At 37.2% G+C, this 27,050-nt stretch overlaps 2 protein-coding genes across 5 annotated transcripts in view; one reads left to right on the top strand and one right to left on the bottom strand.

The window, feature by feature from the left end:
- ITGBL1 (integrin subunit beta like 1) overlaps positions 1-6,090 on the top strand; it is a 144,745-nt gene extending 138,655 nt beyond the window's left edge. Inside the window, exons 10-11 of the mRNA XM_009680118.2 lie at positions 1,925-2,038; positions 3,537-6,090. Coding sequence (XP_009678413.2) covers positions 1,925-2,038; positions 3,537-3,628 — 206 coding nt within the window. The 3' untranslated portion in view covers positions 3,629-6,090. The remainder of the gene's footprint in view (positions 1-1,924; positions 2,039-3,536) is intronic.
- A 3,714-nt stretch (positions 6,091-9,804) lies between these two features.
- Positions 9,805-27,050, bottom strand: part of FGF14 (fibroblast growth factor 14) — a 416,990-nt gene continuing 399,744 nt past the window's right edge. For all 4 annotated transcript variants that reach the window (XM_009680094.2, XM_068927888.1, XM_009680096.2 and 1 more), the window contains 2 exons: positions 13,994-14,192; positions 9,805-11,380 (listed from right to left, as the gene is read on the bottom strand). In XM_009680094.2, the coding sequence (XP_009678389.1) occupies positions 11,244-11,380; positions 13,994-14,192 (336 nt within the window). In that variant the 3' untranslated portion in view covers positions 9,805-11,243. The remainder of the gene's footprint in view (positions 11,381-13,993; positions 14,193-27,050) is intronic.

Genomic DNA, 27,050 nt, shown 5'->3' with positions numbered 1-27,050 from the left:
TATGCTATTCTTCACTGCCTCTGTGTAATGGCGTTTTTATCCTTGTAGGGAACGTCAGTGTTTCCTGACTCCCATAGATCTGTAAGCCGTACTCACAGAACGCACAGAGTAGTAGAGGCTTTACTAAATGGTACCATTCCCAAATGTCCCAATCATTAGTTCTTTCCGTATGTATATTTTCATTCCATATATTGCAATTTAAAACAGCATTTCTCAAAAATTAGTCAGTTAATTTTTGTCACCTTATAATAAGCAGAGTAAATTAGCTACATTTTTAATTAAAAATTAGATAGTCTGCAAAGGCTGCTCTGAAGTTTTAAAGAATTAAGTTCCAGTGATCAGAGATACTTTAGTGTTTGTGGAAAAATCCTGTGGAAATATAATTGACATCAACATATACACATTTAAGGAAATCTTATATTTGGATTTTTACCACGGATTTCTTCAGAGGTCACTGAAAGGAACGCAAAAATGAACAGCATCATTTCGTATACTTTGGCTCAGGCCCTGCAGTAACCCATCAATTCTGTTTAAGTTACATTCCAACAGAATCAAACTTCCCTCTATGTTGTTTTTAATATTGCGTTAAATGCATTGACTTTTTATTACCATAATTTTGGAAAAATTGCAAGAGAGTGAGATTTTCGACAGCACCTAACTCATTTAGAAGCATATTCTCTTAAAGGTCAACAGCTACTTAGGCTACTTTTTCTTTTTTTTTTTTTGGTCTGCCTCCCATTGTTGAAAACTACATATGTATTGTCTGTTATCACTTATTTGAGTTTTCTGGTGGGAGGAGAGTTTTTTTATTTTGTTCTGTTTTAAAATAAATTCTGCAGCAATCTCCTCTTAGAGAAGGATCCACGAAAGACTTTTGCCTCTGCAGTTAATAGACTCCCCATCTTGGCATTTAAGTGTCTGAATTCTGTATAGAGAGGGGACTGGGCAGCTGAGGATGGGCTCCATAAACGCTACTCACTTTGACCCGGAGGAAATGCCATTTCCTAGTGGCATTTCTGAGTTGCAGAAAGGCGACTGTCACAGACTTCCCAGGCTACTGGCTCCTCAACACGTGGTTGTATAGGGTCAAACATCCCTTTTCACGATTCAGAGCCATAAACCTTCTCCTGAAGGTAAGGGTGCGTGGGAGTCTTCCCTTTAAAAAGAGGTTGCTGGTGCCACCTCAGGCCTCGACGGGCTACAATGCTCTCCTATACCTCACTGTTGAGTCCTTCTTGAGCCTAAGGAGGAGAGAGCTGACATCCCCAGGGGAGGAGGAGGTGAGTGGCTTGACCTGGCAAGCGACCTGATGAGGTCAGGACTCTGCAGGAAGGAGCAAACTGCTGAACCACAGTTACATGCACAAACTCTCTTTCTGGCCTTGAGCAAATGATTAATAATTCTGTGGGAGGTGAAACAGCTTCATTTGCGGTAGTGAAGATTTTGAGGTTAGGCTTAGGCACCTCTATTTTTTTGTGCTTCTGTCCCCAAAGGCCTTAGATGAGCAGGGCCTTTTTTTCCTAGGTACTATTTTATTGCCTTCAGTAACAGTAGGTTGGGAACAATTTAAGCTTTTCTAGCTAGAAAAAAGAGAACAGTTACTAGGAAGAGTAGTGCTGATTGTAGGTCTCTGAAACCAAAGGAAAGTCTCAAAATGTGAGTCCTGATTAAATGAAATAGCAGAATCAAAGCGTTAGAAGGAATGCCCTGCCATACTCTCACTCCCCCAGAAAGAATCCTTTTATTCAAAAAGCTTTTAGCTTGATTATTTTCCTTCATACAATAGTGTCTTAGACAGCAATTTTGTGTGTGGGGGGTGTGTGTGCGTGTGTGTGTGTGTGTGTGTGCATGTCTGGGGATGCTATAGTCTAGTCTGAAAATGCTAGTGCTCTTTGACTGTGAGTGATAATCTTCATGATTTCAGGTTCCTGCCACTGTGGAAAGTGCATCTGTTCACCACAGGAATGGTACATTTCGGGTGATTTCTGTGAATGTGATGACAGAGACTGTGACAAACATGATGGTCTCATTTGCACAGGTGCAGTATAGACTAACGCTTAATTGCTCCAAGAAACAAACTGTGTTGATGGGAATTATATTAGACAAAGCCCAGCTTCTTCTTTCTCTGCTGATGAAGGAGGTGCATTTGGTTGTTATTCAAACCTACCATAATTGTTTCTTCATGCAGTGTGATAATCAACTTAAGGTTGCAAAACAACAGGTGAAAGTCTGCGCATGAATTTAAATAACTAGATCAGTTATGAAATCCATCAACAATTTTCATTGTAATAGACTACAACTTATGCCGCTTGGGCAAAGAACATATTGACAGCATTATGATAAAGTGATTTCTAAGACTTTTTTTCTCACTACTGGATTTGCTGTGTGTATAATGCATTCAAGTAACAGAAAACATTCACTTATCTGATAATCTTTGCTAGGTGAGAGGAATAGCTGTGTTGGTTAACAAAGCTTCCTGGCACTCAGACAGTTCTCACTGGGAGGCTGAAATACCTGACAGCTTTTCTTATGAGGTGATGGCTAGTGATTAAAGGTGCCTTCACCCTAACATTGGCTGAGAGTTCAGATAACAGATGCAAATAGAAATGAGCAGGTTGCCAACAAACCCTCATAACGAGAAAACCTAGTGACAAGCAGCAGTATGGGAACTGTTATATTAACTTGATGGCTGCTGCCTGTTACAAGTTTTAATTTTAGAAAATCTTTGCTGAGTAATTATCAGATGTGGAGGAAGTCTGCAAGCTGATTAGAGCGAGAGTGGGAGAGTTGGCAGTAGTAAATTCAGGTCACAAACCTGGTCACCTGGCTAACCTAATTAGTAAGTGTCCAATTTTTGCAAGTAACCAGTACAGAGGCAGCTAAGAGCCTGATCTGCAGCTGCAATGGCCGTTCACAGATCTTCATGAAGTTGGTAGGAGTAGTCGCTCACCATGGAAAACCAGACTGTTGAGGTCTCTAGCTGAGCGTCCAAAAATCATTAAATGATTTAAATAAAATGAAAATGTGTGTCTCAGTACTTAATATTTCCCCTTGGCAAAACAGGGACAATATATTTTCATCAGACACAGAGTGTGAGATATTATTTATCTGTATAGAACTTTGAGAATTTAGGTATAACGTTTTTCAGGTTCAAAGCAATGTCTTCATTACTGTTCTGTTTATGACTTTTTATTTCTTCATAACAGCTAAAAATAATTCTCTTTTTTCCTTGCACCTTAAAGTGCAGTGTGAACACTGAGCCTCAACGGCTGGGTGCAAATAATGGTGACATAATTACAATATTTGCAATTCTGCTGATGGTATTATTGAGAGAACACTATTAATTCTTTAAAAGTGTAGATTTGGGGTGGCTTTTTAATGCAGTGGTACAGTAATTGCTTCCTTACAAAAAAAAGGGGGGGAGGCATTAGCGGGACAATGCAACTACTTTAGCATGGCTTTTTACTTCCCATAAAACACATTTTAATGTAGTACATTTCAATTATGATAATTGTCCTCTATTCATTCTGTTCTAGGCAATGGTGTTTGTAGCTGTGGAAACTGTGAGTGCTGGGAAGGATGGAATGGAAATGCTTGTGAAATCTGGCTGGGGACAGAATACCCTTAACAAAGGACATTGAAGACTGGGGAATTTGTTTGATTTTTCTTTAGGCTGCTAGGACATTTAATTTCAGAAATAGTGTGTGTGTGTATGTGTGTGTGCATGCGTGCGCGTGCTTGTATAGGTGTGCAAATACTCTGTTAACAGTCATTTGAAGGCCTGCTCCTTAAGAAATATATGACAAAACTAAAAATGATTTCACTTGGGAGCAGGACAATCCAGGCCCTAAAAGCTGAAATCGTAGAATACCGGCCCTGTGGAAGTTATCCATAGTTTTTCAGTGACTTCAGTGGGGCTGAGATTACACACTTAATGCCTGTTTCTTAAGCAATCTTTGGGGAAAAAATATAAGAAAGCCTTTTTTTATGTTATTTACTTGCTTGTCAGATCTCCACATCAGTATGTAACAGCAGAAGAGTAGAGCTAGTTGAATATTTCATTTGAGCAATTTTATGGTGTTTGGCAAATACGTTGTTTGACCGTGTTTCTTTCTAATAATCCCGACTCTGCCCCAGTTCCAAAATCGATAGAAGCTGCAAAAAGCTTACCAAAACTTTAATGACTGGATTTTTTTTCCAAAGAATTGTATTTGTATAACTGAGGTCCAGTTACCTGACAACCACAGACTGAGGACCCAATGTGTTTGAACATACCCTTGTCCACAAGAGAACCTTTAATTTCTGTGGTTAAAATGACAATAAGTTGGTTATCTATTCTACATACTACAATACTTTCAAATGCATAACCTATAGAGTATAATGACTGAAATAAAGATAAAAATGTATGATTTGCTATTCTGAATATATATCCTACAGCTCATGTACTTTTATCATACTGTTTTACATGTGTACACTTGGCTAGTCCTCTTGAAAGTAAAACAAAGGAAAACTTGTTACACTAACACCTTTCAGAATGACAATTCTGTATGCTATTAGGAATCTCTGTTTGGAACAGATTGCACTTTCACACATGGTATTCATTGAATTTCATTGTTTTCATAGAAGTTGGGAGCCTGAAGGTCAACTAACCTGAAAAATTAGTTATGCTGTGCAGTACACTGGTCTCAGCCACAGATCTTCAGATGACAGCAACAGAGTAATTAAAGTTTTAATACAGTAAATACAAACAAAGCAGTGGTATGAACAAAAATTTTATTTTTTATTTTCCAATGGTGAAATGCTGCTCAGTGTGAAATTCACATTGAGTTATGAACAATGCACAACTATTGGGACTTCCCTAACTTATTTACATGTGAGTCTCCTTTTTTTATACATGTAGATTTGGCAGCCCTTTAATTCTTTAGAGCAAAAAAATACATACATATTTTTTTCAAAAGTCATTACATTTTGTGAAATCATGATTGATCAAGAAATTGTTTAAATGATTGGAAAATACTTGTTGTTAATATCAAACTGTAATATTGTGGTTTAGGTGATAAGGTCCAGGTTTTTAAGAGAGGTACATGACTCAGAAATAAGGAAACTGTATATCAACTGAAAAAGGTATTTCCATTATTCGTCTAGAAATTTATTTTCTTTTAGAAAGGACGCTTTTGAAATAGGAAAATACAATGGTACAGAACATGTAATAATTAGAATGCAAAAAAAATTAAATGAATTTATAAGTCATTTCGAATAATCACTTTTATTTTTCCTCCTTCCCATGTAGCTTGCTCTTTACCTTACCTGGTTTTTTTCTTAACTGAATTCTTTCTTTCTAAAAATGAAGCTTATGAAACCCATGTTCTCAGGGAGACACAGTATAACCACCAAATGCCTATGCGTAACTTGCAGAGGAGTTATGCACATAAATAATGAGACATATATATCCCAAAGCTGCTAGTTGCTCTCTTTTTAGGTAATCAAAACTCAGGCAGAGTTCTAAAATGTATTGACACAGTATAAAGAAACTTAAAAGTAAAACACTTTTTGAAATTATAGTTTATATTTTCTACTTATAACCCTCAAACTATGTAGAACTGAACAGGAATACTTTCATATATTTTAACGTATATGCAATTTGTCAACCCTGGTGTCTGACTGGAGAGCACAGAATATTGGTCTTATTTATATTTATGAATACTGTTGACCTGAGTCCTCCTATAATAACCAGTGTTTTTTGGCATACACGTTCTGCTGAGTCAGAATATAAACACGGAAAGACACAAGGTTGTACTTGATTTCCTTTCATTTGCATTTAGTACTGTAAAAGAGGAGATAGTAGATAACCAGTGCTCTTATTTAGATTCAGTAGAAACTTTTGACTTGTTTCCTGATATGACAAACATTTATAGATACTGTAGATCAGCCTTGGAATTTCAGGTACTCCCATTCACAGACAAAAAAAAAAGATCCTTTAGAGGGTTTCAGTGTTGTTTTTGATGCATTTTACTTTGTAATTTGTTTCCCTTTTAAATTTATGTACTAAAAGAATGTAAAATAATTCCGGTTTCTAGTTAGAAATTTTTTTTTAAAAATACCCAACTTCAGTATTTTGGTTACTGGGTGGATTACATAGCCGTAGAATTTCAGAAAGTGCTATCTCAAGTTTTTGTTAAGGTAAGTATGGAAATATATTAGAATATTCTAACACAGCTAGTTTCAGGGGCCAATTAAAATGTAAATTATCAAACAAAATGGTGCTATCACTATAAACCTTAAAATATTTACGAAGACTATTAGAAGTATAATGAATATCTGTTTTCCTTTCCAATTTTTATTCTATTTCTTACAATGTTGCTTGAACTTTTTTTTCCCCCCTTTCATGCTGAGGAAACTCACGATGTGACTCCCAGCAGATCTGTTTTGTGGCTCATTTCCTCACTAGAAATATGAGACCTGAAGGAATAAGATTATTATTCCACATATGTGAAAATACTAGTTGTATTAATAAATTGTGACTTTACAGCTCATTCCTGGTGTCAGGAATTCAAGATGCCTAAACTGTAAAAGCAGGGAGAGGTATAAGGGAGTGAAACATTCTGGATGGTTCTTCATATCTAGTGACTGTAAAAAATTGCTTTCAGGCCTGTGGCAAAAGGTAGTTATAGGTGGTGAAAATAAATGGGATAAATGGGGATTTTGTACTGGCTAGATTGGTAAATCTTAAAAACAATGATAATATAGCCTTGCTTTCTTCTCGTGATAGAAAGAACACAATCCAGAAGTGGGCTGAATGCTTCTACAATACACTTGCAGCATTTGGTAGAATTATGCCCATTGTGTATTGCATCTTCTGGAATGTCATCTGCAAAACAGCTGCGGATTGATTTGCTTTTGTACATTATTAATATCCTTGTGATCTTTTTTTCCTTGGCCGTGCTATCTTTTAAGAGCCATGTAGATGAAGATTTAAATGTCCCTGGTCTGCCCTTTCTGATGCCCTGTCCTTGCTTCTTTAAAGAATGTCATCTGACTTCATAGCTGAATGATATAACACACTTTATTACTGGGATGAAGAAAGCTAAGTTGAATATTTCTGTGACTAGGTAATAGAACAAAGATTTTATTACATCTTTAAAAATAAGTCATACCATTTGCATTAGTCATCACGAAAAAATACTGTTATTAGACATTTTAAAATGCATTGCACAGAATATGAGTTTATCCAAAGAGGCATTTAAAAGAAAGATAACCTCCTTACTATGTCTAATTTTACTTGCATTCTCATTTGACTGGAGCTGAATAATTTCTGCTTTATACCAATGAGCAGACGGATCAGCAAGACACACTTGTAATGCCTGGACCAAACTGCCTGCTCTCATACCTCATTACTTAGAGTGCTTTTAAACCAAGAGAAAAAGTTTCCCCATATATGTATAAAAAGTCAGATTTTTTAGCATTTTTTGGGTAAATACTACAGTCAAAGTGAATTGTTTTATTTTATATTTAATGGTGGTGTTGGGGGGTTTGTTGAGGAGCAAAGTGACTCTACACAAGTTAAACTTTATGAAAATGACAGTATAGTAAAAATAAGTGATTTGAGTGTGGCTAAAAAAAGCAAAGGAAGCAAAAGCAGAGATAATGACTATGTGTAGTGTTACCATATCTGTACATAATAAGATGGTAAGATGGGGTTGATTGCTGTGCAAACAGTCTCTCTGAGATTAGATAAAACCCAGAAGAAAAACAAAATACAAAGCAAGCGTGCAAAAGATCTGGACTGCTGTAGAGGCACAGACAGCTAGACATGTAAGTACAAAACACCCAATCTGTAAATACAAACTGATTCCATCAGGTTTGCTATACAGTACTTTAGTAGTAACAAACAGTTGAAAACAGCTTTCACTTAACGGCAAAATTAATTTTAGAGGGAACAAAATGGTAAAGTCCTATCCTGGAAAACAGCAATAGAGGTATTAAGGAGCTAAAATTTTCTTTGGCATGGTAAAAGGGGAGAATTGAGTTTGCCAACCTATCTGCATGAAGTTTCACCATACTGTGGCCAGTGCAATGATGTTTTGCACAGTCTACTTGTTACATTTTTTTTGTTTTTTTCAGTATGCCTTCATATAAATGTTTTTATTCAACGTGTTACATCTGTGTATACAACAAATAATAATAAACACAAACGATGCAGACAAACTCTTTGCATATATGTATGTAAATTCAGTAATACAGACCAACACTTCCTTGATACACAAAACCTACTACATGCAGTTCATCCTTGCCATCCTCTTTCCCATGCAACAGGTGAGACAAGAGACAAAACTAATGGAAGTAACCAAAGCAGAAAGACCCCTTTGCTATATTTAAACAGACTGCAGAAGAAATGATTGTTAGGACCACTAGTCATTGGATAAAACATACATATGTATTTAGTCCATGTAAACAATAACAGAACAAAAAAAAAGTTGCATTTCCAGTATGAACTAATGGCTTACAAAAATTAAATCTGGCCTTAATTATAACTCCAACATTGGTTGGCAGATTTTAATTAGCTGGGATTGAAAGTCTAATGTTGAAAAGAATACTTATGTAGCATCAGGCCATGAGCCAGATCCTCATTGCATGTCTCAGCCAGTTCTCCAGCCCTGCCTCTTCCCAAGCTCTTACTCTGGGAAAAGTAAAAAGAGGACTATGTGGGACACAAACACATGTATTACCTCCTCATGAACTCTCTGAAATTTAGAGAGAGAGAGAGAGAGAGAGAAAATGTAGCCTTCAGCTTTATTAGTCTATTCAAAATATTGTGAATTGCTCCTCCTATAATTCTAGAAAGATTGGGGATACCTTAGGGACATGGTATATAATACAACATCAAGGCTGCTATGTCCCATGGATCCCCCAGATTCAGCATAAGCTCCCAGCTTACCACATGACTGGCTTTGTTCTTGCTTAATTTTCTTGGGGATGGTACACAAATCCCACTGGACGAGATGGGTTGAGAGTGGTGCACCGAGATTTACCCTAAGGCTTTCAACAAAGTAGTTTAGAGCTAGCAGGCAAGAGGACAGTCTAAGTCAAAGTTTCTTGTATTTTTATCACAGTATTAAAGTAGCTTTGTATTTTTTTCTTTGTATGTGGATTTGGACTTTGGATGTTTGTCTCACCCCCTGCCCCAAGAAAGATCCAGCATCAAGTGTTAGCTTGCTGTTTTTATATTATGAATACAAACAAGGAAGTCTAACCTATCCAAAAAAAAAAAAAAGAAAAAAAATCAGTTTAATTATCTAGAATTTAGCAGCTTTACAGTAGCCTCCTTCAATAAGGTACTAAATGTTGCTTAGAAAAACAGAACACATGAAAACTAGCATGAAGAATTCATTTAGACTGAATCAGTTATTCAGCTGAGCAGGTTAGGAGTTTGAAATAACCAGTGGGCTCTGCTAGGGATTTAAGCATAAAGATACGATAAAATAAATTGCCAGAAATACAATGCTAAAAAAAGGAATGGGAGAGTTCCTTTTTTATCTTTAAATATCAAGATAACAGCAAGAGGCCAAAACAGTGTTCTCACACAGAGTTTTCCAGACTAACGTACAATTTGGTCCTTGTTGCCATTTCTGAGAAGCAAATACCTTCTTAGGCATACTGACAGTACCCATATTTTTAGTTTTCTGAAAGCATGTGACTAACTAACTAACACTTCAATGGCATCCCTGTGGTATTGTCTAAATCTTATTTTTCCCCTTAACATTAGTTTCATTGTTCATAAATGACACACTCAGAGTGTTGATGGTGTTTCTTGTAATATGATCCAAGGCTTCAATTTTATCATGTTTTTGTTTTCTTCTAGGTTCATGTAGGAGAAGGTACAGTATATAGAGATCAAGGCAAGGCACCTTTAATCTAGCAATTTGGTGGGCATATTATCCTAGGAAGCTGGGTAAAGATACATACTGGGATATTGGTGAGATACATAGGACTGGACTTTGCATGCTGAGCTAAAATTAAAAATAAAGTTTTGTAATATGTCCAGTTTTAAAACTTGTTTTAAAACACCAGAAATATTAAAGTATAATTTGTAACTACCCTTTGCACTTGTGCTGCAGAAAAGAACACAACAACATCCTTGCCCATGCTTTGCTGAGTATGTGTGGAATTCGGCCAAAAATAACAATGGCATTAAGTTCAGTTCCTTAAAAACAGGAAAGGATTATATTTGAAATGGACTTAGGTAGCGCAATTCTGGTTAGTCTTATTTTTTTTACTGGTGGTGGTTGTTTTTCAAATAATGAGGATTTAGTAGATGAAAAATGAGCCTTAATTCAGGCCTACAAGGCCTACAGAGTTCTTTTGACCCACTTTCCCAAAAATGAGTGGGTCTTGCTCGCTGGGCAAGGCAAATGTTACCATTACCAGTAAGCCTGTGATATGTATAAAACACACACACAAAAAGAAACTACAGGGGAATGTCAAACACACTTTTCGGAAATCTTTCTATCATCGGGGTGTTTGACAGTCTTCCCTCCACTTTAATGCCAACCTCAGGAGCACAGTATCTGTTACTAAGAGTATTCACATTTAATCAATATTATAAGCCAGAGACAACATCTTATTCTTTATAGATATAATTTGCAGTAATAGATTTTCGAAGGCTTCCTGATTCCCTGATTGCTTTCAAAACTAAGCCACCGGCAACACTTAAGTTATAGAGAAACACAATCCCTGCAAAAGATCACAGACAGTGGAGCGAGCAGCCTTATAAAAAAGGGGAGAAGAGAAATCCATAATAGCACAGGTTTACAGCATCTAACTAGAAATTACTTGATTATTTGTGTGCTACAAAATAGAACTTAAACACATGGATTTTGCTGAAACTGGACTCAAAAAGGGATTATGGGTAATTGTCAGCAGGCAAGGTATCAAGTGTACTTGTGAAGTATGTCATTCACATGAAGTGTCACAGTCACAGAAAAGATATTAAAAAGGCATTCCAATATCTGGTAGGGCATTCCACGGTCTGAGTTTAGCTGGTTTATCCAGGTGTCTTCTTGTTGTGGGAGGAGCTACATGTTGAGATTTATCCGCTTGCAACAACTTAGTTCAGAAACAGCAAAGAGCAAGTATTTCGCTTGCCTCAAGCTGATCCACGGACACTGCAGAGGGAAAGTCTGGCAAGGATAAATCGCTCAACTGTACTCTGGACTCAGTAAGTCACAACACCTGTGAGGATCTGGCTATGTGGTCTTACTCTTGTTAACTGGTTTGCCGCCATTCATTATTGCAGATGCACTTGTGCTTTTACTTGGAGTGACCCCAGCCTTTGGCACTGTTTCTCCAATATCATGCAAAGATGGTTCCCGATACATGGCAACTAACGGGAGAAAAGAAAAGGGAGATACATTTTTAAGAAAAAGTATCTAAAATAGGATTAATTTTCTACAAGAACTAATATTTTAATATACTCTCTGTTCCTCTTGCATATGAGGGAAATTATTTATATTTTGAAAAAGACCTATTTTGCTTGAGTGATATCTTGACCTTCTAAGCTTCTGTCTTCAGTCACATCTGACTTAAAAACACCGTCGGAAACTATGTTTGCCTGTTGAACAGAACTATAGAAGCTGCAGAAATTAAAAATTATTCTTCTATCTTTGTATGAGGCAGAGACACAAAGTGTAAATTTTTATATATGTATATATAAATATATATGTATATATACACAAATTAATTATACTATAAGATTTTAAGTGTAAAATACAATGAGACAACATAGATTGATTTTTATGAATGGAATTATATGATAAAATTGCTTAGACTTAAGCCTTCTCTTGTAGTCTGAGACTGCAAGACCAGGCTTGGGCCTAACTCTGCAATGTCATTTGTATATCTAACTCTCAAGTGTGAGGAACTTAGCCATGACCTCTTCCAGTCTATGTTGTATAAATGTGCAGGACAGTCCTGTAGAGAGCACACAAGACAGTTGGGTTTTTTTCTTCCTTCTTTCAAAAAATTTACTCAGAAGCCACTGATCTCCACTGAATGTAGAAGTGCAGAAAACTGCAAATTAACCTATTAACTGAATTCTTAGAGGAATTAAAAGTTTGCCCCTGGGCTTCAGTCCCTATATAACCCGTTTAAATCCTTTGAGGAAAATACATGTGTTCAATTACACAGTTCCAGCGTTAAGCTGCCTTAATGATTAATGCTCTTGGATAATTCAATTTCATTTTCCATGTCACTGAATCAGGTAATATTTCCACTTATACCTAACTTCAGTAGCATTTATTTATATCAGAGCAATGTTAAAAGAGATGTCAAAGCCGTCAGAAGAATTAATCATCACACCATGATTTCGGGGCTGGCTGCGTGCTGCCACGGAGAGCACAATCCCTTCATCCCTTGGCTAATTAGAGTAGGAGGCAGGAGTATCAAAGTACTGACCTTGATCTTCAATGGTGTGAAGTTTTATAATAAATATGAAGGGTCCCAAAGCATCATTAACTAATCAAATAGTTAACTTGTTCTAACAGTTCCAGCGACATAATCTAAATCCTTTTATGGCTTCTGAAAGTCTGAAATTAAATGTCTTCTCTAGAGAACGTGAGGCTGGTTATGATCTATTTCTTCAGAGTGAACCCCCATAACTGGGTTTAGGACACTTCTCTTTGCTGATTAATTAAAGGGCACGATGAAATAACACCATGACCCACAAAATATTAAGTCCAATAACATGAGACAAAACTATAAGGCAAGGAATTACATAGCAGAGATGTAATATTTGATGAATCTTGTGGGCAACATAAAGCAACTTACTTCTAAGCCTTGTCTGAGCTATTTTGATAGAGTCTGACCATCAAAACATTTAAAAAGTCACTTCTTCCTAATCCATATGAATTGATGCTGCTTTTAAAAATGCACCAGCTCCCTCCCACACAAATTGTTAACATTTACTATAAAGGGACTGACATATAAACTGCAGATATTGTTAAGAGCTCCTGAAAATCTTAAGGCTTTTGCAAAGCAAAGAAGCAAAAAGGCATCAACCTGAGTTCAAATATGAAGTTAAAACACACGGCTCTTCAAATTCTGACCTCATGGTCAAACTCTAAAACATTTAACAAACTGATTCTTTAGATCAAAAATCTTCAAAGTTAAAAGGTTAAAAGAAAGACGTGGCACTGCTAATTAAAGCATTACTCAGGTGTGTGCTTTAAGATGTTAACTAATGAGATAATTTTCAGAATGGCTGAGGCTATGTGTAGCAATCATCTGAATGAAATGCTGTCAGGACAAGAAGCAAAAAGAAGCACAGGCTGAAAAGGAAAAGGCTTGCAGAATATACAGGATAAATCAAAAGTTATATTGCCAAGATTTAACTGAACCTATTTTCCAGAGAATGGGTGACATCATTTTAATATATAAGGTTAGTATGACTTTTATTTGCTTCTGTCTTGGCTTAAAGGCCAACTTACAGAAGATATATGCATTACACAAGCTGGCTAAGTAATATAGTATGATTTATTTCATAAACAGACTTTTGTGTTTCGTATTAGGAAGCTCTCATTTTGGAATGCTGACATTTCATCCATTCCATTTATAACTCCAATTATCCTACAATATCCATTATTTCACTCTGCTTAATGAAAGGAGTATTCCTCACTGCAACAGTCACAACAGCTTTTGCCCCTACCGAGAGATTATTTAAAAAACAGCACAATGCACTTCAACAAAAGATTTATTTTCTTGTAAAAAATGACCTCTTAATCTCTTGAAAGAATGTTTTTACATATGCCCTTTCTAGCATCACGATGCCGAAGCAGAAAACCACACCATGAATCCTGGGAACTGTCATTTGGAATGGCTCCTGCGTGTGGCAAGTGCATTCAGACATGGTATTTTAGAAAATGTTCCCTCTTCATTTTGTGATAATTGTAACAGGATCTTAACATTTTAGCCTATCTGACAGTGATGGACTGAACCTCACCTTCCAATGGCTTGGGTAGAAAATGAGCTGCTGGTTTTGTTTTCTTCACTCTGTTTCCTTTCATGACCTGCCCTTCTTTGTTCAGCCCCAAGAACCAGGCCCTACCAGATTCCTGTTGTCTGTAGAGCATGGATGAGTAGATTACATAGTAATTTTCAAAAACAGATTCCTTAAATTTGCACTCCGGCGTAAAAAGTTCCTGTGGAAAAAAAGTAAATGTTAAGTGACATCTCAAAAGTGGTCTTCCTGTTATGTTAACTTAAAAATACATTTTTGTTAGTTTCATATATGACCTACAGTAAGGTACTGTTTTGAGAGCAGATCTGTTTTCCTCTAGATGACCTCCAAGTGAAGTTATTTTACCTACCGTGGATATCTCCATTTTCCCGTCTGTGAAAGAGGCATAGTATATTTTCAAAGTATAGAAGTAACACAGGCACAGAAAAACTATATAAAATATAGGTATAATTATTATTGTGTTTGTTTTTTGCAAGGATATCCTTTTAAAGATTAAGAAAGTCCATATTAAAACAGCACTGAAGACAAAGCAATTCTTCAGTTTTAACATACTTGGCAGGTGTAATAAATGCAACAAAGTCCTTCTGTGCCTTGTAACAACTCATATTTGACACTTAAAAACTGCTGTTACCAAGATACTAAAAAATAAATCCTAGAGTGGACATGGCCTGTAACACCCCAGGAAAACACTTTTCTGATTTACAAATTTCTGTACTAAAAAGCATAGCTCCTACTGACCTCCTCAGTGTTCATCCTAACACTGCTAAAGCTTCCAAGAGCTGAGGTCAATGACAGTCAGTTGTCCTGAACTCTTTACTAAAGTTAACCTAAGCACAAACTTCTAGAGCACAGTAACCAAATCCATTTAACGTTATTTAATAATACAATAATAAAATAGTGTCAACAGAATTCAACAAAATCTATTTTAAAAAATCAGCAGGTTAACAAGCAAATAAAATTAGATTTAAAATGCCACAAAAAAAAAAAAAAGATTCTGTGTGAATGTAGGGTAATGATTTTCAGTCTTTGGTCATATCTACAGAAACTTATGGGAGATGTTTCCATCACAAAAAGGAGGGAGTAGAAGTGGGAAAATGGAAGGAGGCTTGCTAAGCTTTCAGAGCTTGAAGTTCTTGGCCTTGAATTCTTTTCTCCAGTGTCTGCATTTCTTTCAGTTGCCCTTCCCAAGAAAGACAATTCTGGGAATATCAAATATTTTCACTTCTCCATTCGTAGTATTCTTCTTTTTGTCATTTCTTTTTGCTCCTGGCCTGAAACAATGCTGAGTTAACTCTAAGCAGGTAACGTGTTCTCAGGGTCTCTATGCTGCCAACATATTATAGGAATTTCACAGCTGTTCCTGTCACAGCAAGATCTTCTTTTCAGAAATTCAAGTCCTTAAAGACAGGGTTCCCCATACCAGAAAGCATAGATGAAGTACTTTCCTGAATCTGAACTTGCACAACAACTTGAACAAGGGTTGCAGAACCAAGTGCTCTTCCAATATTATGGGGTATAAGGCATTTGCATTGCAGCAGCCACCAGTAACTAACCACCAGTAAGCAAAGCTGTCTTAAGTGATACCTTGCACACTATTAACTTGTTCAATTGTGAAGTAATTTTTAACTCCAATTAAAAAGAATCAGCGTATTTTATCCAACAACAGACTAAAAGCAGCTGGGTAATATTTTAACTTGCCTGAAAATAGGTTGCTTTGTCTGAACAAGTGTACTTACAGTGCCTGTAAGTCACAGTGGTTTACAGGATACAAAAAGGATTCTTTTACATATGCAATAGCCATCTTTCTGCACTACCACATCTTTACCACCTTTGTGCACAGCTATATTTATATGCACACGCAGAAATGCAAATATCGTCCGTGCTAGAGCCACCAAAAACTAATGACAGAAAATATCCAAGCTGTACCCTCTCCTTCACCACAGGGCTTTTTCTCTCACTGTTGCAAGACTTTAAGATGTCTGCTGTTTATGTTACTCTCCCTTCTCCTCCAGTGATTTCAAATCACAGAAGGGCTCAACAAGAATCAAAATAAAACTAAAAGACAGGATTGCATGCTAGAGGGAACGTCGGTTAAACACTGGCATGAGCATTTATATTTATGTCATATTCCTAGGCTGTTGGAACAACAGATGCTCATCAGCAAATGCCTACACAAATCTCCTTATGAACTGAGTCACTGCAAATTCTAACCACTTTGTTCTCCACCACATTTTTCTTCATAATAAACACTACGGCTGAAGCAATACTCAGTTTTTACTATAAAGAAAAGTTATTTTTCATTAATGCTGCTCATAAACTGTATTTGTGTGTTTTCCCAAACAATATCCATTAGGATACTTAAACAAGATTCCTTAGAAGGGGCATCATATCCCACCTCTAAACCAAACCTGGCCCTTCTCTTCTCTCATCTCTTTCATATGTACAGTAGTTTTTCTGACAGTGCACAGCATAAGAAGCTTTAGGTATGTACTTTAGCAAGTCAAAAAAAAAAAAAGATTATGCCAACATAGTTACTTGGCTACTCCTGGATGTGGATTGATAGACTGGGCAAACTGAGGTCACTACTATTTCTTAGTTATAAAAGCCCAGCAATAGTCTGCGAATTTTTTTTTTGGTGTAAGTGGAAGAGCCAAAATTGCTATCCTTCTACTCCAGTGTTGTGATAGCACAACAGCTTTGGACGGGGTTTGTTATCCATCCAGTGTATTAGGATGCAATTCTGCCTTGCATAAAAGGCACTTAAATATATGCCTACATTAAAACATGCTAATAGTTCCACTGATGTGGAAGAAGAGTATTCATGAATGAAAATTAAGCACCTGATGATTACTACGCTGAACTGCAGCCATCCGTTCCTCTGAGGAAAGGATTACTCAGGAAGGGGCTTCTGAAACAGGCACCTCCAGTGGGGCCCAGGTGGAAGCTGAATATTTCTAAGCTGAAGAGGGACTCCTAAAGCTTTGCCTCAGACAGCATATCAGCTGGCTGAAAAAGCCGTAAAAGCAACTATAGTTTCTCCAGTGAAGCAGCCACCGCACCTAAAATTCTGCTTATGCATGTACCTAGGCCAAATCTAGCCTTGTATACCCAAGTCGCAATTCAGAAAGAATGCTCAGAAAATGACTAAAGTGCTAACAGCACAGAGCTAAGAAAAATAAAAAATTCTATCCGCAACCAACCTTGTTCAAAACCATTGTGGGAGGGAAAGGCAGGACAACGGCATTTTATAAGAGGAACTCAATGGTGTGGGCACTCCCTTAGGCTACCTGCCTTCTAATCCAACCTGAAGGAATCCAAATCTGCATCTGACTGACAAGAATCATTTAGATGTTTCTTGCAATAAATAATTTTTGGCTTTTGACCCCAGGACTGTCTTTGCATTTTACATTACAGAGTCAATGAATAAAATGCAAAACCAGACATGACATACAAATAAGAACTTGTGTGCAGGACTTCTCTTCCAAAGTCAGTGCCCGGATTTAAGCAGTGGTCTTATAACAAAAGGTGGTTTTCTCATGCCAGTGCAACATTTTAGGAATAAAGCCTATGCCAACAGACCATTTCCAAAAACCCCAGGAGAGGGATTTGGCTGTAAACTGCATTCTGATATAGCTTTTTGTATCCTACAGAAGTATAGGATGTATTAAATTGCACTTTGCTGTGAAGAATTTTCACTTGGATATTTTTGCTAGCTTCTCATCAACCATTTGCTTGATGTGAAGCCTATTTGGACATGTTTTAATTCTTCTGGTTGCTGTAGAGCTAATAAGCATCACAATGCACAAGTTGTGGGTTCCCCTCATGGAACTAAAAAGTTTTACCCTTGTAGAATTCTTAGTTTTGGGATCCTCCTCACCCAATGTTGCCAAATCAATATTTTATTATTACTTCATGGTAGATAAGTGTTAACTTACGGAGTCATGTGCTGATGTCAGACTCTGTTTCAATTTAAGGGCAAAGCACAAATAAAATTTAAAAAGAGCCATTATCTACCTATCAAATTTAGGATTGCCTGAATCAGTAGCCCAGGTTACCAATGTTTTCAACACTGACATATAAGGATTGTCAGAAAGCAGTTCAGATGACAACTGTGATGAATCACCTACCAAGTAACATCTATGCCTTTCTGTCAACTGCAGGCCAAAGTTTGGCAGGATGAAGCTAGGCCTCCATGCAAATCAAGAATATGATATGCTCTAGCAAAAGGCTACAGTTAAAAATCAAAGCACAGCAAACTTCTTTATACTTACTGCTTCCCGAAACTATTGAGTAAATAAAACTATCCGAATGAGATATTGACTAGTTTTTGTGTTTAATTTAGCTAGCCTTAATAAAGTTACGCATATCTATTTGCTGCCATTGTCTTTCACTTAAAAATCTCACAAAGCACAGAGTTTTTCCATTATAGTATTCAGACAGAAGAAATAAATTATACAGCTATGGACCAGACACCTACTCTGTGAGCTATAGAGGTACAATAGTAAAACCTTGCAAGACAAGAGAGCTAGCCATAGAGCTTCTAGATATTACTTCTAGATATTGAAGAGTGTTGCCAGCAGGTCGAGGGAGGTGATCCTGCCCCTCTCCTCAGCCCTGGGGAGGCCTCACCTGGAGTACTGTGCCCATTTCTGGGCCCCCCAGTACAAGAGAGACATGGCACTCCTGGAGAGAGTCCAGCGGAGGGCTACAAAGATGATGAGGGGACTGGAGCATCTCTCCTATGAGGAAAGGCTGCAGGAGCTGGGCCTGTTCAGTCTGGAGAGGAGAGGACTGAGAGGTGATCTCATCAATGTGTACAAGTATCTGGAGGGAGGGTGTCAAGAGGATGAGGCCGGTCTCTTCTCCGTGGTGCCCAGCAACAGGACAAGAGGCAATGGGCACAAACTGATCCGCAGGAAGTTCCATCTACACCTGAGAAAAAACTTCCCTGTGAGGGTGACAGAGCATTGGTACAGGTTGCCCAGAAGGATAGTGGAGTCTCCTTCGCTGGAGATATTCAAGCCCCATCTGGACAGGGTCCTGGGCAATATGCTCTAGGTGACCCTGCTTGAGCAGGGAGGTTGGACTAGATGATCTCCAGAGGTCCCTTCCAACCTCAACCATTCTGTGATTCTGTGATTCTGGAATTAAAAATTATGTGAACACCTCCTGCAATTTTAAACTATATCTTTGTTCAGTAATCAATCAGTAATGAACTGTTGGGGCTGAATAAGAATAACGTTCCATAGCACATCATGAGGGACAGCATAAGGCCAGGGCTCTACCAGGGTCATCAAAAAATGATGTTCCAAGGACAAATGTGTTTACAAAAATTTGCTTTTTATTCTGCTATATCGGAAACGAGGGTTTCCTTCTAGTTGCAGCTCACAGAAGTGATATAGCTAACAGTCACCCTCTTGAATTGTAGCCAGAAGCAAATAGGGAGCCAGTGGAATCCTCTGGGGATGGGGATGACACGTCTTGCTCATCACACCACGCAGCAGAAGCACAGCTGCAGCCTGAACTAGCTATCACTTTTCAGTGATGCCAAGTAGAACACACAACAGTAAGATAAATTCAAAGATGCTGCCAAGCAAAGAATAACTAGTCTTACCAAGCACAGTAAAAAAAAAAAAAACCTGATTACCAGTCCTCCTCAGAATTCAAGACCAGCTGAAAAGCTTAAAGAATCCTGTTTTAATACTATTTATTATTTGCACTTAGGAGCCCTTTCATAGAACTGGAGCGCAGTGCTTTAGAAATGCAGACCAAGTGGAGTCTCCCTGATGTGAACACCTTACAGTCTACACAGAGACTGATACAGGATGTACAGAAAAAATAAGGCACATCTGAGCAATGATCTCAGTGTGCTAGTAGCTGGTTATCAAATATTTTTTCACAAGAATGATGGCAAATGTGTTTTAAGGAGAGATTTGAGAAAGGACAACATTAGCTCTGCAGAAGCCTATGGGAAGCTTCTGCAAAGTGAGAAAAGCAGCATGAGAGTAAGCTCAGAGGTATTTTTTGGGTTAGAGGCTAGGAACACAGGAATCAAAAGGAGGAAGTGACATTTCAGTAGTGGATAAAAGGGTTGGAAATGACTCACAAAGAACTCTAAAACTGAACACAAGCAGTTTGTGTTTAATGAGGAGAATGTTCCTAAAAGAGAAAAAAAAAAACAGTTAAAATAATGAACCTGGGAAATGAACTTTGTGGCAGACTTCTGACCTGAAATAGTGGGGGTGGTAGTCAGTGCAGGAGGGAAGGATGCTAGAGTAATTGAGGTGTGAAAATGATGAGATATCAGACAACAGTTTTAGTGTTATAAAAGGGCAAAAGGGCATATCACAGATATATTTATGCAGCAAGAGCTGTTAAGATCTGGAGGTTTCACCTGCATGTGAGGACTAGAAAATATCTAGACTGATATTTCTCTTTTTTTCTGCACATCAAATTAGAGGCATTAGATCATATCCTTACAGTACATCCATTTGACAAATGCTTATAAGCATTTGGTGTATGAGAATATTGTTAGTAACTTGCAACACACACACACACACACACACACACACACACACACACACACACACACACACACACACACACACACACACACACACACACAGACAAGAGTCTCAAGATTTCCCATCCGTATCATCAAATTTTTCCAACTCTTCACCTGGCCAAAAGGTTACAGTTCAAAATGATCTTGTTCAAGAGCTCCTCTCCAACTAGCAGAAAACCCAGCAACACATGGTTAGACACTTTCTTGAGTAAAGAGAAATTTATATCACCTTCCTTCCTTTTTTGGAATATCTTTTGCTCATCTGAGTCTAAAAGCCCCCTAATGTGGACATAATTTTTACACATAAAAATAAGAACAAGTAAAGTTGGCAGAACTTCCTATGTACAAACTGGCAGATTAAGATACCAAGGAATTGGAAGACTCCAGGAGAATTTAGCTGCCTTACTACAAACTTTTTAGCAACTTTACTAACAAAATCTCTGCATAAATAGCTGAATCTGCCAATCATACAGATTATCTATCAAAGCAGCAAATATTCAGAAGTTCGTGCCCATAAACTTCATAGTCTTCACACAGAATATTTCCCTAACAGATTATAATAGTCAGAGAACACCAATATTGACTCTTCAGAGCTAGTGTTATTTCTGTTCTCCAGAAGGTCCCTCACATATGAGCTTAAAAAAAATTAAACACAGGAACTGATATCATGCAGATAAAAAAAAAAGGGATGATTCTTGCTGGTTAAAGTGTCACTGAGAGTGCAGTCAGGATGTAACCGTGTCAAAGTAAAATTTCTACATGTAATTCTTGTCATTCATTTTTCAGTGCTTAAAAAACCTTAAGATAAAACTATCCCTACTCATAAAAAAGAAAAACAACTTTCAACTACATTTAGACAAAAGTAAACATAAATCAATGCTCTTGCAAATATGAGCACCTTACTTAACTGAGATTCTAATGAGCAGTGATATGATGTAGCAATCTTTTATTCATGTACACTCATGAACTCCGACAATAAGTTCATGAATAAAACCCACAGAGCATATATAGAGACAAACTAACCAAAAAAAAAAAGTCTTGGACAGATTTCTGTTTATTTAAGATGGTATTGATTGCATCCTGAATTTGGCTTCATTTTCTGTCCAGACTGAAACAGAACATAAAACAGCTTGGATTACAAAAACTTGCTTGTTTCATAACAAAAAGTTGCTTTGCTTACAATAACTAGCAGCTATGGTCATATTAAAATATAACTGATTACAGGGAATAATGTTTTGTGTGGAAGGCAATGCACATACTTTTCACTTCCGCATAGTTGCTACTTGTAAGACTAAACGATGTCAGATAATAGTTTATTTTAAATAATAAAAAGTGATCCCAAATTACTACTTACATACACTAGCCAGGACAAGCTTTATATATCTCTCTCTCCATCCACATAGAACTTAACATTGTATCACAAGCTGTGCTCACATATTTATATTTTTTGAACAATACCTACAATTCAGTCATCAACGCAGTGGGAAATGCGTGAAATAATAGAAAAACATTTCCTTGATATAAGTAAGTGTCTCTGAGACTGCCCAGTTATTAAGGCTTAAAGCTACCCAGTTTTGACCGCAAAAGAGAACTAATGCTGAAGGCCCATAATGCAGATCTGAATTATGATTCTCAGATTAAGAAAACAAGGTGGTGGTCATTTTAAACTAAATCAAGGTTGCTTTGGAGGAGCAACCTGAAAGCTGCAACTAAAGTTTAAAACTAGCTTTCTGACATTTATGTGCATCCCTTGTGCTGCCTCCCTTGAAGAAAGGAAGGAAAATGAAGTTTGAAAGTATTAGCAATAAGCCAGATTTGTAAGTGTGGCTTTTGAATGGGCTGCAGCCCACCCACAGGCATCATGCATGTTAGCAAGTGGTCAAGTGTAACATCCTCCTTATCCTCTGCAGACATCCAAAGGAGGGGGAGATTATTTTTCTGTTTCAGTTCTGATTTGAACTTTCACAAAAATATGTACTTTTTGGCTGGAGTATATCTTGGGTTTAAAGGAAACGCAGTCAGAATGCTTATGTCACTGAAATGATATATTCTTTCTTTCTCTAAGAGCGCAGTCTCCTCCCTATCTAATCCTCAGTATCTAGCTTCCCTTAAAATTTAAATTTGCAGTAAACTGTTGCTTTAAGGGTTCAGCTTAAGTACCACCTATAAGTTCTTGCTGTATCAACACAGAAAGACATCTTTTATCTGCTATACAGCATCTGTGATTTAGAAAACCCAACAGTAATAAGAAAGGCGCACACCCTAAGAGAAACTGTGCGCTCTGTAGGGAATGTTTTCTTGTGCGACTATTACGGGATATTTTAGAGAAGAATGTGAGTAAACCAACCTATCTTTCCCAGTCACTTCCACTCAGAGCAAACATAGTTCAGCAGCTTGTAGACAGCGCCAGGTTTTCAGCTAGAAAAGGTCAGTGCCAAGGGAAAATGGGACAGCAACAAATTAAGAGGCTGAAAGGAAAGATTTAACAAAATAGCTGTAGAAACAAACCACCATGGGTCGGGGAAGGAATTCTCATCCAGTTGCCCATCAATCTACTCTTCTATCCACAGGTAAATAACGTAGGAGGAATACAGATTACTCTCAGATAGAGACTTAACCTTTCCAAATGACAGTGGATTTTTTTGTCACAATTTTATCCAGCCGTTCACAGTCATTACTGGAAACAATCTTCTGTCATCCAAATGTCTCCAATAATTTTGACTATCGTGAAGAGAAGCACAGCTATTATTAAAATGACCAGCTACCAAAAGAGAACCAAGGACCACTTTCTTACCTGTTTCCATTAATGAAATAGCTGTTCCTCTGCAATACACTGCAATGTTAGATAAAAAAAAATTGATGCTAGTGTTTGCCACTGACTGGTACATTAACTTTAACTAGGTATTATTGTGCAACGTTGTATGGTGCAGTATATTTTTATAGAGTTATTACATAGCATTTTCAGACCTCCCTGAGTATGATAGGTATGACGTCTCCCTAGCCATCTACAAATGCAGAAGTAAACATAAAGAGGGGGGCCAATGCAGAGGTACTTTGTAACGTATACTTTAGATTATTTCAGTTCTACTTGTTCCTTCCAAAAGATGTGTGAATTTATGAAAGTTTTAAACTGGTGTCATTTACAAGCTGAGAAGCCAGAAAAAGTTGCAAGAACATTCAATTTATAAAAAGTGGCCTACTTTAGTGTACTCATTTTATTTCTTTTCCCTTCTTTACAGTTTTGAGCTTGTTTTTCTGCTTGCATTCTTCTTTTATAAACTCTCACTGAATGAATTACATTGCCTAAAAAATCAGCTATTATAAACGATGGGGGCTGCAATGAATAAAAGCCAATTATGTTAGGTCAATTATATGAACTTCTTTCTTGGATGCTAATGCCACTTTGCCATCTTTTTCCCCTTTTATGTTGGATCTCCATAAGGAGAATGTGAGAGGCAAGCCCAGGCAAGACTTCAGTTTGAGGAGATTAATACGAGGTAAAACATTCTGTAAGAAATGTTTTTAATTCTTGAAGAAAAAAATATGTCTTATTTTAGTCTCTTTATCCCAAAAAGCTGCAGCAGACCACTGAAGGTTGGGACGTAAAGAGAACAGAGATCGTTTTCTCAGGTTTTTGTTATTTAACTCTTACGCAAATAAAATGCAAATATGCATCTTTAGAGAAATTTGGGGAGAGGAATTCTTTGCTTCTTTCACTGTGCATCTTCTTGTCTTTTACCTTCAGGCACAGAAGGATCCCTGGAAGTATTTAACAGGCTTTCCCATTTTGCTTCGAAAGCAGTTTTCAAATATGAAGACAAAGTGCCTTAAATCCATTCTTCATTCTACCCTTCCCCTTTTCAATGAGAAATGGATATCAAACCTGAAAGGTGGCAAAAACATGACAGGCTGAAAGACTCTTTAAATACTCTATACTGTTTCATGCTGTGTATTTTCATTCTTACATAGAAATGTCTACAGCACTATTTCACTTAAATATAAAGCCTCTAGATGTATGGTGAGACACACCAAGGAGTGCCTTCCACATAGGAGACTAGTTAACCACGTAACGACAGTCCAGAAATAGTAACAGAGGAGCAAAGTTGCCCGCCCTTAAATTACTCCACCCATCATGTAAACAAAAAATCCTTGCTGATGTTTTGCAACCAAAGTGCAGAAATTATACATACATTCATACACACACACACACACACACACACACACACACACACACACACACACACACAGACGTATCATGCAAATAATCCTTTTCACTAAACAAATTCTAACTGTGTGTTTTCACTTAATAAATTCCACTTCATCTAGAGATCTCAAAATAATGCCCAGTTATTATTTAATTAAGTTACACAGCATCTAATTACCTATTAATTTAAGTATTCATTTTCAGAAGAGTACCCTAAAATACAAAGGATTAAAACCCGAACATTCAAAAGATGTATCAAAATGAATCAATACCAAAGACAAAATAAAATCCATTCTGTCTCCTGTCTTAACTAAATAGCTAATAGGAAATAAAATGTCAACCACTAAAAAGTATTTTTGCAATGACATCATGCTGTTTACCAGTCAGAAGCAATGCAAGTAAACAAGTTAGACACTTTTGAGCATATCATTCTTTATAGGTTAAAAAAAAAGCAGAAGATTAATGTATCTCACTTTAAATACGATATGATTATATGCAGCTCCTAACATAAAATCAGTAGTGATGCTTGGTTTGGTTATAGATGGGTACCCATAGGATAGCTATACATACATCTACATGCTCAGAGAAAATTTATATTGTAGCAACAAGCTTATAAATTTTAATTACTGACAAAATGAATATGTGTTGCAAGAACAAAAAAAGAAAAAAATCATATTAGTAGCAAAGGATGGGGGGTTTTTAGTTACTTCACTGTTACAATATGCATTGCAGATCCAAAGTAAATAACATTCAAAGTAAACACCATTCATAACAACAATAAACAAAGCAATTTTTTAATAAATAGCTGCTGGTAACTGAGTGATACATCAATGTCACTATTTGCTCAAGTTGTTAAAAAATCTGAAGATTTCCAATAGAAATAGTTATCCCGTTGTTCCTAAACTTCCACTTCACTGACTGTCTATTAGAGCATATTGCTATAACTGTTCTGTGGAAAGTCAAAGCTTAACATTGCATGGATAACAACATATTGATCCTAGAGCAGTTTCAGTCTATTCATTAACAATCTGGCTGAATAGTAAGAGATGTACAAATATCCAACTTTTAACTCTTCTAATCTGCATCTGAGGAATGCAGACCGCAAAAGGAGTTAAAAAAAGAATAAGAACTTTTTTTTTTTTAAATTTACAATACTGTAATGGCAGGGCTTTCTAACTCCTCTGTATCCTACCGCTTTCCAACAGGATTTATTATACCATAGCACAGCACAGTACACTTTTTTGCAAAGAGGCTCAGCTATGATGAATATGTTTCAGAGAAAGCAGTGAGGTTTTGTACAACAATATTTTTGCTTTTACTACTCCTTGGCAATGAATTTACATCACCTGTACTCATAAGAAATCAAAGATTTTTCTCTATGCCAATATGACATAAAAAATGCATTATTTATTGACTTGAGTGGCTAATTGCAAAGATAAACTGAGCTAGAAAGCATACACTACTATAGAATTGTGTGTTTAAAAAAGATTGGAAGGATAAGATCATGGCCAAAACTGTAGCCTACACAAGAGCAAGTCCATCTGTATCCCCTCAGGCTGAGACCACCTGACTGGCAGAGGAAACACAATCAGTACTGAAGATAAAGATGTTCCCTACTACATCACCTGTAAGACGCAGGGGCAAACTGCTGAATGCAAAAAAGACTGCTTTTTAGGCCTGAAAGACACCAACTGATGTTGTATAAAGCATAAAGCATGCTGCTGGAAATATCAGATATTTTGATTTCAAAGTCCACTGAAAATACAATTCTTTGCCAGTTTCACCAAAGCTGAGGAGAGTTTTTCATATCTTTCACAAGAAGCGTATGGATTGAGCCATATTGCATGCAAACATTGAATTACACAGGATAATTCAGAAAGGCTGGAAATGGGCTGAACTTAAGCCAGTGACTTCAAGTTACCACCATCTCAGTCTCGTGATGCCTGGAAAGTTACCCTGATCACAGTTGCCTTCTCAGAGAGCAGTTACTTGACCTATGTGTTATAAGCACTAATTTATCACTTAGCCCCTGTCTCAGTAGACCCCAGGGGTCCTTGACAACTCTCACAACTTTGCTTTACCCTTTTTACAATTTACCTGAAGAGTTCCGGGGCTGTTTTCTATATTAAAACTCCTGTTATCGCCTTAGTCAGGCTCCTGCTCTGGCTAGTGCTTCCTCCAGCAGGGAAATTCAGATGAGGACACACTCGCTCACACTGCTACTTGACCCAGCATGCAGGAGAGAGGCAGCTGACCCCTAAGTTTTTGCT

Source organism: Struthio camelus, chromosome 1 (assembly GCF_040807025.1).
Source record: "Struthio camelus isolate bStrCam1 chromosome 1, bStrCam1.hap1, whole genome shotgun sequence".
NCBI classification, from domain to species: domain Eukaryota; kingdom Metazoa; phylum Chordata; class Aves; order Struthioniformes; family Struthionidae; genus Struthio; species Struthio camelus.
The sequence above is the reverse complement of the archived record's forward strand: the minus strand, read 5'-3'. Positions and strand labels throughout refer to the sequence as shown.